The 13500-nt window shown below is 40.0% G+C and overlaps 1 protein-coding gene across 3 annotated transcripts in view; it reads right to left on the bottom strand.

Annotated features, from left to right (window-relative positions):
- Nucleotides 1-259: 259 nt before the first annotated feature.
- The window catches only part of LOC119882869 (cytoplasmic dynein 2 heavy chain 1), a 194770-nt gene continuing 181529 nt past the window's right edge, over nt 260-13500 (bottom strand). For 2 of the 3 annotated variants that reach the window (XM_038693177.1, XM_038693180.1), the window contains exons 92-96: nt 6860-6949; nt 2791-2900; nt 2628-2709; nt 1516-1632; nt 950-1111 (exon numbers count right to left, since the gene is read on the bottom strand). In XM_038693177.1, coding sequence (XP_038549105.1) covers nt 950-1111; nt 1516-1632; nt 2628-2709; nt 2791-2900; nt 6860-6949 — 561 coding nt within the window. Of the gene's footprint in view, nt 1112-1515; nt 1633-2627; nt 2710-2790; nt 2901-6859; nt 6950-13500 lie in introns of all 3 variants that reach the window. The other variant, XM_038693179.1, reaches the window with a different exon arrangement.

Genomic DNA, 13500 nt, shown 5'->3' with positions numbered 1-13500 from the left:
GAGGCATTTCATGCCTGTAAAGCCTGTTTCAGCAGATTTGAGTGAACTGTGATCTGTATTGTTTACTGTTGAACAGTTGTGACTGCTGGTAGTGTGTGGTGGAGGGTCAGCCCAGCTCTGAAACACACCTACAAACACACGCACACAAATCTTTCCTGTTTGTGCTTTGATTCTCAAGTTCTACACTAAAACATGATACAACTGAAATGAAATGTCCCAATACTGGGACATGTTAGTGACTACTTTTAAACATTATAACAATAATGACATTTGTTTCATCTTTATTTTGAATAAATATGGTCCAAAAATACACTCAGGCAACAGAATAACTATGAAACAAACATTCAAGGCAAAAACTTTGAGCAAAATACATGAAATTTCGATACCGTTGCTTTCTGCACAAGCTATTTACACAAGAAACTAAGAATTACTAATGTGCAGTTTTACACTAATTTATGAAATGTATAAGATGAGTTGAGTAGTGTTTTATGGGACTAACAGTAGGAGAACTCAGAGGTATCAAAGCTTGTTACAGCCTGAGATGTTATTGTTGCTCCATTTGTTGTGTGGTCCATGACGGGAAAAGAAAGGACTTTTTAAGTATTAGTGTTGTTAAATCAAAAAGCAAGTGGCTGCAAAATCAAGTACTTGCAAACTGTTTTCTTCTCCTGTGGTGCTTTCCCTTTTACCGTATTATGCAAATGATAGTGACATAAAGTAACTACGTCTATAAGTTTTTGGTCACCAAGCTAAGTTGCTTACAAAGAAAATTTTGGTGTCGGAATCAGAGCCGGACATTTCAGAACGTTAATAATATGTCCTGTTATTTGCTGCCCCAGTGACATCTGCCTTTCATGAGAATATTATCTTCACCTGAGGCTTCAGTGCTCAACAAAAGCCCCTGTTGTTATTTTCTCTAGGTGCTCGCCCTCACCAAGATGGCATCCTTTCACTGCTGTTTGAGAAAGAGCGCTGCTCCAGTCTGTATCCACTGGTTGGAGTTTGTTCCGCAGGGCAGACAGATGTGCGTAACCACCTTCACCCTCTCTGAGCTTGTGTACAGAGGCAGCCAGATACTCTCCTCTGATGCAGCGGAGTCAGCAGCAGAGTTCTAGGATCACAGAACAACTTAATGAATATATGTACATTTATTGTGTATTTAAGTAGTTTACATTTATTAGAATCATACAATAATGGCAGATGTTTCTCAGCTACTCCTCAACAACTAATCAATGATCAAATCCCAAAGATCCCCATGTGAGTGTTCAGCATTCTGCCATTTCAAGACTGCTTTTACCTTAATACATCAGTCTAACTGTTACATTTCACATTGAATAGATAAACAGTCTATCACTGTTAGTTTGTGATAATATCAGAAAACATAAACAATCAAACAGAACCACAAATATGGGCAAAAGCCAAGTTTCACACACATCTAAATGTCCGACAGACAGAAAACAAACTTCCCTGGTGAAGGCGACTATGTATGTTGCTGTTTTAAACATAAATCCATACCTGTGAAACCCAGGCCATGTAGCAGGGTGGGACAGCTGACACACTGGGAGAGTCATGTTGATTCTCACAAAGATAAACACCGTCAAAGCTACAACCCTCCAACTGGAGACCTCCAATCTGGAAAAAGAGTGAGAGGGATTGCATGAGAAGCAAAAGGAGACAACAGCGGTAGGGGCAAAGGCAAAAATAAAACAGTTATTGTAAACTGAGGAGAAAGACAAAGAAAGATATATAGAGAGGAGAGATCATGAGCAGCAGATAACACAGAAGGACAGGATGACAAAGCCAAAACGTGTGGTGAGATATATAGAGAAAGAAAAAGGAAGGGCAAGAGGGCCGGGTGTATGTAAGAGTGAATTCAGTCCAATGACTCAGGGATTTTCCACAGAGGGCGAGACAATAAAGGGAAATCTGGCATCAAGTCAAACATACACAGACAACTACTAAATCACCAGGTTCTAGGCAAGAAAAAAGTGAGTGAGAGACAAATTCAGATAAAGCTACATTGTGTCTGTGTGTGTGTGTACGAAAGCTGATGACTTCATAATCATTATCCCCTTTCTCTTTCTCTGTCAGATGTCTAAGTATTTCCCTTCCCTCCCTGCAGCTGTAGCCTCTTTTTAAGCACCCACACACACCCTTCTCTCTCTGTATATTTTGACTAAGGGCAAGTCAATTGCGCCAATTTTTATTATTTATAACAAATACCTAAAAGCTTTTCTATAGTAGACAATACAATTATATCACCCTTAAATCAGAGCACGAAAGGGAAAGAAATGAAGACTGACAGCAGTATTGTACAGTATGTGTGCTCCCAGTTCTTTAACTGAACGGATTTGTGCAGGAGACCAGAGATGACTCTTATCAAATGGAGTGGACTTGTCTCTAATGGACATGCAACAAAATTTTTGCTTTCTTTCTACTTCTGTTTTCTTCTCTTTTTGGAGAATCTGATCTGTATTCTATTCTTGCAGCCTTTTACTCCATTATTTTCCAATTATCACTCCGCCAGAGTGCGTCTTGTTTATAGTGCCAATATTCTGCAGCTGAATTGGAGCAGTGTGTGTCTGCATGCATGATCTGTAGAAAAGGTGTGCTTGTTGTAATTCTACCTTGACTTGTAGCTTGGCCTGCGTAATGGGACTCCTCCACGATGAGACAAACACCAAACTGTCCATAGAACAACCCATGGACCTAAAGCCAGAAAAAGATGTTATTAACCGTAGCATGCGTACTCATTCTGTCTCACACAAACCCACATGCATTCAGTGTTACCTGGCAGTTTCCTGTCTCAAAGCATTGAGGAAGGTGTCAGGGTGGAAGAGCTCAGCTAGATCTAGGGTGTCTGACAGAAGAGCCTGTCTGCCTGAACGCTCCACCCAACTCTGGATAGAGAGATATATAGACAAACATACACACACATACACACACAGAAAGAAACACACACACACACACGCACACATACACACAGATTAATGAACCAAAAACCTAGCAAATAACAAATAAACACTCAAAGATAACACATAATTCAGGCATAAAATCAGTTTCACACAGAAGTCAGGCAAAACATTTAGTGGATCGATGAAAGATAATGAGAATACACACAATTCTCTACAGTTCAAGTGGTGAAATCTGACACAAATAGAGCTGGCTCTGAATATTTATATTTACTCTATACTTTATATATTTACTATAATCACTCTCTCACCATGAATAGTTTGGTTACAAAAAATAGAAATAGTCAATGAGAACGTCAATCTGTGAGTGGAATGATGATAATTTCTATCTTTGTGTGTTTGTTATTGAGAGATAAAAAAGGTTACAAAAAGAGAGGGCAAAACATAAAGTCATTAAAAATGTGTGGCAAATAGAATATTTAATGTCCCCATGTCCTTTTTGCACCTCATCAACAAGCTGATAACATTGGAACCCCAATTACCCGCTAATGGGAACATGAGTATACACTGTACACTTAAACATACACAGGCACATGCATGCACAGACAGTGATGTGTATGTGTATGGCAGATACTAAAAGACCCTGTATGCAGATATAAGAAGACAGTGTGGATCTGTATGACTGGAGTAGGTCCCCGCTAAGCCTTATCCAATGTGCAGATCCAGTCTGCCTTATTCAGCAAAATCTGCTTTGATCAGGGAAGCACTGTGTCACTGTGAAAACTAGTTTGGTTTTTTTTGTCAGCTCAGGACATAACCTGAAATTATATCTCACAATACAATCCTAGCTCTCATTTTCATTTTCCTTTCTTTGTTTCGGGAAATGTTGCAGAGTGAAAAATTTTAGACTGACAGCCAGGGGCGGAAATTAACTTTTTCGGCTCACCTGCCAAGGTTACTGGTAGATGAAAAAATCCACCGGCCAAAATAATAAATTGCCTTTTGTGTCACAAAAATATTTGTTTCCGTCCTTTTAATTGAGATAATAAGGTAATATGTCCAGAGGCCAGAGTGAAATCTGAAGCAAAATTATATTATTACTCTTAAATGTACTTAAGACATAACAGTAAATTGTTTTATAAACTTACAAGATGCTCATTACTCATTCAACTTAAATCTCATCACCCCTCACTCTTGTCATGCTTTATCATTCAATTCAAACCTCCTCATCTGACTGCTCACTTTCTACAATCCCCCTCTTCTGGCCTCCTGGTTCTGACAGAATCCCGGTTGTGGGATCAACATTTTTTATACCGTCTATTCTCCTTAATCTCTGACAGTGTGACAGACACTGACTGGACCGCCAACTAGCCAGCTAAAAGCTAAAAACACTCCTAGTACAACTTTTGTAATTAGCAGCTTTCACGCTGCCTTATTTCACAGGGGTATTGCGCCAATCTGCCAGCTTACTGCACTTTATGAAAGGCATGGTCAGATTTTATCGCCTCTGAGCCGGGAAAGTTGGTGACAGCCACGAGACAGACAGACAGAAAGACAGAAAGACAGAAAGAACGATCTGTTTGTGAAAAGTCACAGCCGACATGCTGCGGCACGCCGCTGGTTCCTGTAAAGTCGGACCGCTATGTGAAAGCACACATGATTGTGGGATAAAGGCCTTTTCACACGGGATAAAGCTGCAAACTTTTGTTCAGTATGAAGAAGCGAAAGCAACATAAAAGCGGATATTCTCTCCGCGCTGATCTCCGTAAGAAAGCGGCTAAAGTCACTCTCCCCTCCCAACTCCTGTCATCTGTCCCATAACGTCTACCCCTTACAAATCTACACCAATCAAACACGTAGTAGTAACATGAAATGAACATAAACGACCACCAATGAATGCCCATAATCCGTGTGTTACACAATTTTAGATACCTTGGTACATCGGGGCCAATTTAAGTGTGACACATAACCAGCAAGAACATTGGTCCGCTGCTAATTACCGCCAAACAGAAATTCTACCCGCCAATGTGGCAGTTAGCCTTCCAACATTTGGCCGCCAAATGAAAAATCCACCCGGTGGCAGGTGTTAATTTCCATCCCTGCTACAGCCAATCATAATATAAGCCTGCATGGCTGCACTGGCCAGATTTAAGTCTTAAGAACTGACCTAAGAATGAAGATCTATTCTGGGCCCTCATTTGCATTTTTTTAAACAGGTAGGCAGTTTTCTCTAAATCACCATAGAAACTGGTGGATTTGGAGGTCAGGTGAAGAAAACTGCTGACAAATAGAGGTAGAATGAGCAAACATCTGATCCAATCTATATTATAAATGGACTCCTTTTTAGCACAGCATCAGTCTGCACTGGCCTTAAAGATAAATTGGGATGAGCATTATGCCAAGAAAAATATGCACAAATGCAAGCCCATACCCACGTGCGCGTGCGCGCACACACACACACACACACACACACACACACACACACACAGAGGCAGACACACCAATAAATTTGGGTATTAATAATACAGCAAGCCAGTGTGTGCTGGTATGCATATTATTTGTGTGCATATATGTGTGTTTGTGTGCGTGTGAGTATTTGGGTGTTTTCAAGGTCGTCCTGCGAGTCTGGGGTGCACTGCTGTTCTGTTAACTCTTTATTCTTCAGCAGCTCCACACAGCAGTCACTTTGACCATCTCCGCCTTTATTAGACTGATTAGCTAACAGGACACAGACACACTGCTAACAGAGATATCACTCAGTACTGGTGGGCAGAAATAGACAGTAAAGGACAGTGCAGCCTCCAGATAGACACACACATGAAGACAGATGGGGTGCAGAAAGAAACAAGAGATGGCAGGCTGACACTGAGACGTACACACAAACAGATGGGTAGGCAGGCAGGCAGGCTGGCTAGCTGACAGACATATACAGGCAGTGAAGCTCGCCCACACGAATAATGAAAAAAATATTTCAGAGCGTGTGCGTGTATGTGTGTGTTGTAGTCTGCCAGAGCATATTGAGGTAGGCGTACAGTCAGACACAGTGGAGATGAGACGTAGAGGAGTTTCAGCCAGAGCCTTTATTTCCTGGCACCAACCTGGGGCAAACACTTCCCAGAACCACACACTTTTATATAATAATCTGCTTTTATTTATGAAGTGCTTTTTGAAAACAGTAGAATTTTTCTGGCATTATTTTAGTCAACACATTGCCGAAATAATCACCATAAATTATTTTAGTCTGAGCCATAACCCAAAAGTACTTAAGTTTGGTCCTTGGACCCAGGCTCAGGTAAAGGACTCGTGTCATTAAGAGAGACACCAGAAAAAGGTCTGTGATATCTGAGGTGTAAGGTTCTTTTTAAATCATTTGAAACGAAGCAAATCCAAAAATGTCCTCCCGCAATATTCTTCAGAACTGGAGGACAAGGCTCCCAGTAGAATATGAATGCACAATGGATTTAAATGGATCCCTCAGTCATTATGCTAATGCTGATTAGAAAACTCTTAGGCCTCTTTAGTCTCATTCTCGGGAGAGTAGTGCCAGGGGCGTCTGGGTTTTTTGATAACCAGTAAGGTCATCAACCAATGCCTTTACTACCAGTTATCCCACAGATATTTTAGTTGAACACAAAGGTCCTCTTATAGTAGCAGGCCTGTATGATTCTCAGTCCCTGAAGGAATAACAAAAAAAAAAACATGACAACTATCACAGACCAGATGTTTAATGAGTTCATGAAAAAAATATGTTTTTTTCACACTGTATAAAGTCTGGAAAATGATCTCTTAAAGTATTCTCCAAAATTAAAATGTACTATCACAGCTAAAGATGGTTGTGTGTTTGTCTTACTTGACGTGCATATGCGCATTTGATGTAAGTATTGTTTGGGTGCTTGTGGGAGAAAGGGAGAAAGACAGGCAGACTGGCAGAGAAAGAGGAGTGTTACCTGTATCGCAAGAGCCCGTGTTACTACAGCTCTGAGGTACTGCATTGGTTCTTCTGGTCCCTCCCATTTATTCTGCCATGTTAAAGGACACTGACACAGAGGGAAACAGGCATAGAGAAAACAAGAATACATGAATACAAGCACATAACAACAACTTCCTCATTAAATGAAGCTGTCAACCCAGAGAGCTACAGCAGCAGCATGCAGGAGGACTGCAGATCCACTGAGCTGTGTTGAAGACAAGGTAAAGTAGCTAATGTCTGCCCAAAAAGTGGCTAGTGTTTTCCCTCCCTATTTTTAGGTGGTGTGTTTTAGTTATTATTATTATTTGTTGTCTGCCGCGCCGGCTCAAATTCCCGTGAGATGGAATGAGCTAGAAACATGAAACTTGGGGGGAATAACTGGAAATGGTGTGCATCAGCTTCCATAGAAATATGAACTCAATTGGCCACATGGTGGCGCTGTAAATAACGCTTAAAAATGCAAACTTTGAAAGGCCACGCCCCTTACACCGTAACTCCGATTGACTTGAAATTTCTCACACAGGTGCAGCTCAATGTGCTCTACAAAAAAGCCTCAAGGATTATTAAGGTCCGCCTAGAGTTTTTTTCCGCCATTTTGAATTTTTTGAAAATCACATTTTTGACATCTCCTCCTAGACTGTAGCTCCGATTGCCACCAAATTTTCAGTGAATCATCATTGGATCAAGCTTATTAAGTTGTATAAAGCATGTCGATATCTCAATTACTTTTCAAGATATGGACCAATGAACTTTGAAAGGGGCGTGGCTCTGGACATAAATGACCACAACTGTAGAGCCGATCATCACAAAACTCACAGGATATGCTCAGATAGGTGCCTCGGATATACCCGGACAGTTTGATGTACATACGTCACTAGGGGGCGCTACAAGCGCAAGACAACTGCTTAGCATTACACAAATTACACTATAAATCCCATATTGATTCCCATATTCATTCTCAATCATCACAAATCTCTCAGGACATGTCCTCATAAGTTAATGAAACATGTCCTGAAAGTTTCATTCAAATCGAACACCCGGGGGCACTGTAAATGCAATCAAACTGCAGGGCATAAAACGTAAAACAGGCTTCAAAATGCATATTGTTTGTCTAATCAACACAAAACTTGCAGGATATGTCTACATCAGCACCTCACACATACACTGCAAGTCTCATTCAAATCGACCACTAGGAGGCGCTATAAATGTACAAAAGGAAGCTATTGATCATAAAATGTTTGTCCCATCCAGTGGTGCTGCCGGGGAGCCACGGCCACCCTAATAAAATTGGTGGCTACCCCAGTGATAGTTGATTTTATTATTGTATTATTGTATAAGTAAGTGCATGGTGAGCAATGTATAATCCAGAGTCAAATTCCTCGTTTGTGCACACATACCTGGCAAATAAAGCTGATTCTGATATTATGTCACTCCTGTGTTAATAGTTAAAAAGTGCTTAGTAGCTTATAGGTGTTGTCATATTAGGCTCTGTCACTTTAAGAGGGTAACCTCTGACCCTGAGCTGTGGCCTCCGATTCGTTCATGTAGATGCCTGTCACCTTTCTAAACTTGTGATTGGTTAAGGGGCGGGCCTAACAGGCAGAGCGGAGCAGAACTACGAGTCAGCCTGCTACTTCCAGCCTGTTTTTCTCTGGAGGTAACTTAGCCACAAGCTGCAGCAGACAGAAAGGTGTAATTTAATAATTATACAGACAGTCAGTAGCCTGGCTGGTTTATAATAAGTTTGTCAATCTGCTACACAGTTTTGTGTACTGTGCTGTGTGAGAGCCGTGCTAGTCTGCAGATAGCAACAGGTTAGCAACATCGCTAACAGCAAGCTAACGTTAAACGGACACTGTCTCACTGACAGCGCCGCGCGTGAGCTGATAAGCACCTCTGGCTTTGAGGGAGACCATCTTGTACCTGTCTTCATCTTCATCTTTCTGAGAGGATTGCAAAACATGACACCAGCGGGAGTTATCTGGACGATGCTGTGAAACTGAACTTACTTTAAAGGGTTAAACATGGCTGCCCAACAAACAGGTGGAGGTCGGATCGTAACGTTTATTAAACTCTGTGGAAAATGTTAAACAGCACTGCGAGGCCGCAACGATTCTGCGGGCTCTCTGAAAAACTTCAGTCCTCCAGAAGTTTGCCCAGAGGAAAAGCCGCTGCTGCGCCTTTCTGCTGAAGTGAGCCTGCTTTGGTGAGTGAAGCATCGTTAATCATCGTGACTCTGTGCTGCTGCTCCGTGTATGGGACAAACTGTTGTGCTGGATCGGTTGATACCAGGCTATGGATTGCGCTTGTTGTCATGTAGCCGCATTTATGCTGCTTTATTATCCGCGGTTATTACGCCAATATGGTGGCTGGCTGCGCTGGATGAAAGGTACGGAGTTTTCCCAGTAAACGTTTTGTTCTTTGCAGTCAGTGCTCTCCTACAAATAAAAGGTCAACTAGCGTATTTGAAGAACTATTGCCCAAGACATACAGATACATCACACATTAAAACAGGATTTTTATGGCCGCTTGCCATAATGCAAACAATTTTTTCCATCTCCTCCTAGACCGTAGCTCCAATTGCCACAAAATTTTCTCTGGATCATCATTGGCCTTAGCATATATAAAGTTGTATAAAGCTTGTTGATAGCTCCTTTCGTTTTAAAGATATTGACCAATAAACATGTAAAGGGTGTGGCTCAGGACATAAATAGACAAGAATCTGCAAGCGTTGGTCCAATCATCACAAAACTCACAGGATATGTCCACATGAGTGCCAGAAATATGCCTTGAAAATTTAATTCAAATCGACCTCTATGTGGCGCTTTAAATGCATTGTAACTGGACGTGGAATGATACAAATCAAGCTATAGATCAGAAAATGGTTGTCCAGTTGTTACAAAACTTGCAGGATATATTTTATAACAATTTTGAACCGTATGTGTGAAATTATTTTGATGGCGATATTGCGAAAAAAGGCATGAACCTGCGAATCGCCGCTTGCGGCTATATTTTTTTAAATAAAGTTGCTAAAAACAGTATTAAAAGTCACTCAACTGTGGGGTGTCCTTATAGCCTAGTGGTGTAAACCGCATACCATAAACACAGATGGACAAACCTGACAACACTGGACCCTCACTAAAGGGCATGCACTCTCCTAGGCTACATCACCACTGTGGTCCAGCTAAAACATAACATAACATAACCCATGTTTTCTGTGATAAATTTCTGATGGCAAAGTGTTTGCAGATATAAGTTAATCCATGAAGTTCTTATCTTACTGTATAAATATTTGCCTTGTTACACTAAATTGAATTGTGATCACAAGCATCACAGTGACAAAAAAACATTTTATATTTTGTACATGTAACAGTTCCTTTGACTCACTTTTGTCCATCTGCCCGTCCCTTGTGTCTCACATTGAAACTGTAGTGACTACCACATTTAACTCTCCTAGGCTGCACTGCCTCAGCGGTTTGGCAAAATAAATAAATAAATACATCTCCACAGAAAAATGACAAATGCTGCTGTTTTTCTGTGGACACTGCTGTTCTTTTTTTAAAAAGAGATACCAAAGCAGGATGTAGTGTGATGTTGTTATGGTGCAGCAAATAGTGAGGAGCACTGGATGAATGTACAAAAGTACAGCCAACGTTGGTTTCCTTTTCCTCAATGAGTCTTTCCAGATGCTAACTAAATCATTTTAGTCCTTAATGATACCTTAACCAATGAGGTGGCTGAATACAAAATGCTCATCTGTGTAATTTTGAAATTCTCAAATGATTCATTTTGGAAAGCACTGACAAATGCAATAGTTGTGTGTAGGTGGCAAAAAAATGCTTCCCTCAGGAGACAACTGTTAACTCTGGAGCATCTGGAACAGTCCATGTTGCTTTAACTGTTAAACAGAGATCAAAGAACTGCCGTCCACACACGCACAAATATGCACAGCGGTAGATTGAGGAGTAAGAATTTGATGTTATTCAAGCTTGGCAGTCATAATGGAACTAAAAGAGACCTTGTGTGTTTCTTAGCTGCATTTGAACCAGTCACATTGAAGTGTGTGAGGAGATAAACATGCAAGCTTAAGTTATGTTACTGACGTTTGCAAATATGTGTTAATATTTTATGATCAACATTACTGATGCCAAAACAGAAATGTACGTTCAGAGCTACTGGCATCCACTCAAAGCATACCAGAGAACAGATTCAAATATATTTTCATTATTATTTTTGTTTTTCATATAAAGCAAATAAATAGACTGAGCAAGAGGGAGATCTCTTTATTTAGTTTGAAACAAAGTAATCAATGAATACTCCCACCAAATTAGTCTTTGTGTTATTTGAGTTGCACCCAACCAATGCTTCACATTAAACATAGTACCTCATGAGGAATTCCCATTTAATTTTGCATTACAGTTCGCTGCCAGAGCATTTAATTGGTGCAAATTCTCCTAGGTAACTCGCTGAGTTTTTCAAATAACTGCTGGGGGCTTGCTGGTGAGCACGTGTTTTGAATAAGAAGATTACTTTGATTGCCTTTTGTTGCTTATGACACCCAGTTAAATAAAATACAATAAAAACAATCAGTACTGACATGCTAATTACTACAACTGGCACTGAAAAATTAACTGATGCTAAAGATAGTTTAACCTTGAATCAAAAAGCCATCTCTGCATCAGTCCTCATGTACTGATATTTACGCAAGCAAATACAGGTCATTAATATTAATTTGTTACACTGAGAGAGAAAAAAAAAAAGAATCTCACAAATTCAAGCATGTGAATGTGTTTTGCAACTGGGGAAATATTTTGTGCACAGAGATATAATTTGCACATCTGTAAAAAGTTTTTGTAGCTGTAGAAATATTGTGTGTATGTGGTAAAGTGCAGGAATATTTTCAACAGCGAGGTGAACTCTTCTGGGACTTACAGGTTGTTTTAATAACAGGTGTTAGCACGGAACATGCCAGTAAAGTTTTAGTTTGCCTTGGACTCCTCCATGTTGACTCCAGATGGCTAAAGTAACCAGAACACGCTGAAACCTTTTGCCCCCTGATTAGACAGTTTGACTTCCTGTGATTTAATTATCAGTGGGCAGCGTGCTAATTGCTGACAGCTTGGGTGTAAAAATAGGGTCAAAATTTGTGCTTGTAACTCTGAGCTTGTAACTTCAGTGTTAGGAATTTTTTTTTTTTTACAAATACGCAAAATATTTCTACACTTTTTACATATGTGTAAATTACATGTGTGTACAAAACATTTTTCAAACATGCACAGAATATTAAGATAGCTACAAAACTTTATTACAGACTCACACATTCAGATAAGTGCGTGCAATCTTTTTTCACATGCACACAAAAGGTGATATACAACAGCAGGCTGTGAAATTATTTGGGAACATCATTTCACAAGCTCAAAATTTTAATGACCCTTATTTGCTTCCATAGATATTAATGATCTTTCCCCTGACTAAAGGCAGTGGTGATATTTATTTCTGTTTTGCAGCGCTGCGTACCACTCTGTCTTCTGATGCTTGGGTAGTTTCCAAGTATCTAATTATTTTTTACTGCACAGCTGAGGAGAGCAGCAATGGAGCTAATCCCTCCAGAGCAGTGGCTGCCATACTTACAATATTACAACCCCAAATGATCTATTTTCCAAATATATAAATCACATCACCGCAACGTTCTGTTCTTCTTCTCTGGTCGAAACTGGGCTAATCAGTGATGGTTGGTTTGCAAAGACTCCCAATCTCATTTACATTCTGGGTTGTAATACTATTTTCAACAACCGGCTATAAAACACTCCATAACCACATAGTCAAGACAACTGAACAGAAATTGTAAAAAATCAGTTTACATTTCACTTTGTCGCTATATGTCCTCTTTCTTCTTAAGAAGGAGTAAGCAGCTTGTTAACTTTACGACCGTGACGTAAAACATTGCCCATCACCAAAAGTCTCCAGGTGCTAGATAAGTCATTAAGTTTTAAATTCTGCTTTAATATGTGCATGGATTTTGTGGATTACCAGAACACACAGCTGCATCAACAAAGATAAAAGCTATTGTTCAACACAATGTGATCTGGGTCTGTAGAAACGCTTGGAAACAGGCCTGTGCCAATATTTTGGGTCATAATCATAGACTGTATATAATTAATCATCTTTCTTTACAAAACAGGCTATGGTAAAACTCTAAGTTGAAATGCTGCATTTTACATATTTTATGCACAACACAAATGGAGAGAACATCTTAAAATGGGTCCTAGAAATGATCATGGAAAAAAGCTGTGCTCGCTACTTTGGGCCATGGGAATGTGTTTTATACTGTATAATTAAAAAGGGGGAGAAACAGTTATAAAAGTATTAAACAGGAATGAGAGCTCATCTGTTTTATATACGGAGTAATTACTGCACGTCGGTCAGTCATCAGGCACTATGAGATGTCCTCATTTGTGGAAACTCATATCAGATGGACACTTAAAAGAAACGTGAGTTTTCTGGGTTTACTGTGACCATGAGCACTGATTTAACATAGCAAGCAAACAGTTGACTGGAACTATGTTTGGCCTGTTGTGATATACAATTACAAAGGACATCTCATTTTTACGTATGTGC

Source organism: Micropterus salmoides, unplaced genomic scaffold (assembly GCF_014851395.1).
Source record: "Micropterus salmoides isolate LMB-PRFRI ecotype aquatic unplaced genomic scaffold, ASM1485139v1 Ms_hic_scaffold_3, whole genome shotgun sequence".
Lineage (NCBI taxonomy): Eukaryota > Metazoa > Chordata > Actinopteri > Centrarchiformes > Centrarchidae > Micropterus > Micropterus salmoides.
This window is presented reverse-complemented; position numbering and strand designations above follow the sequence as displayed.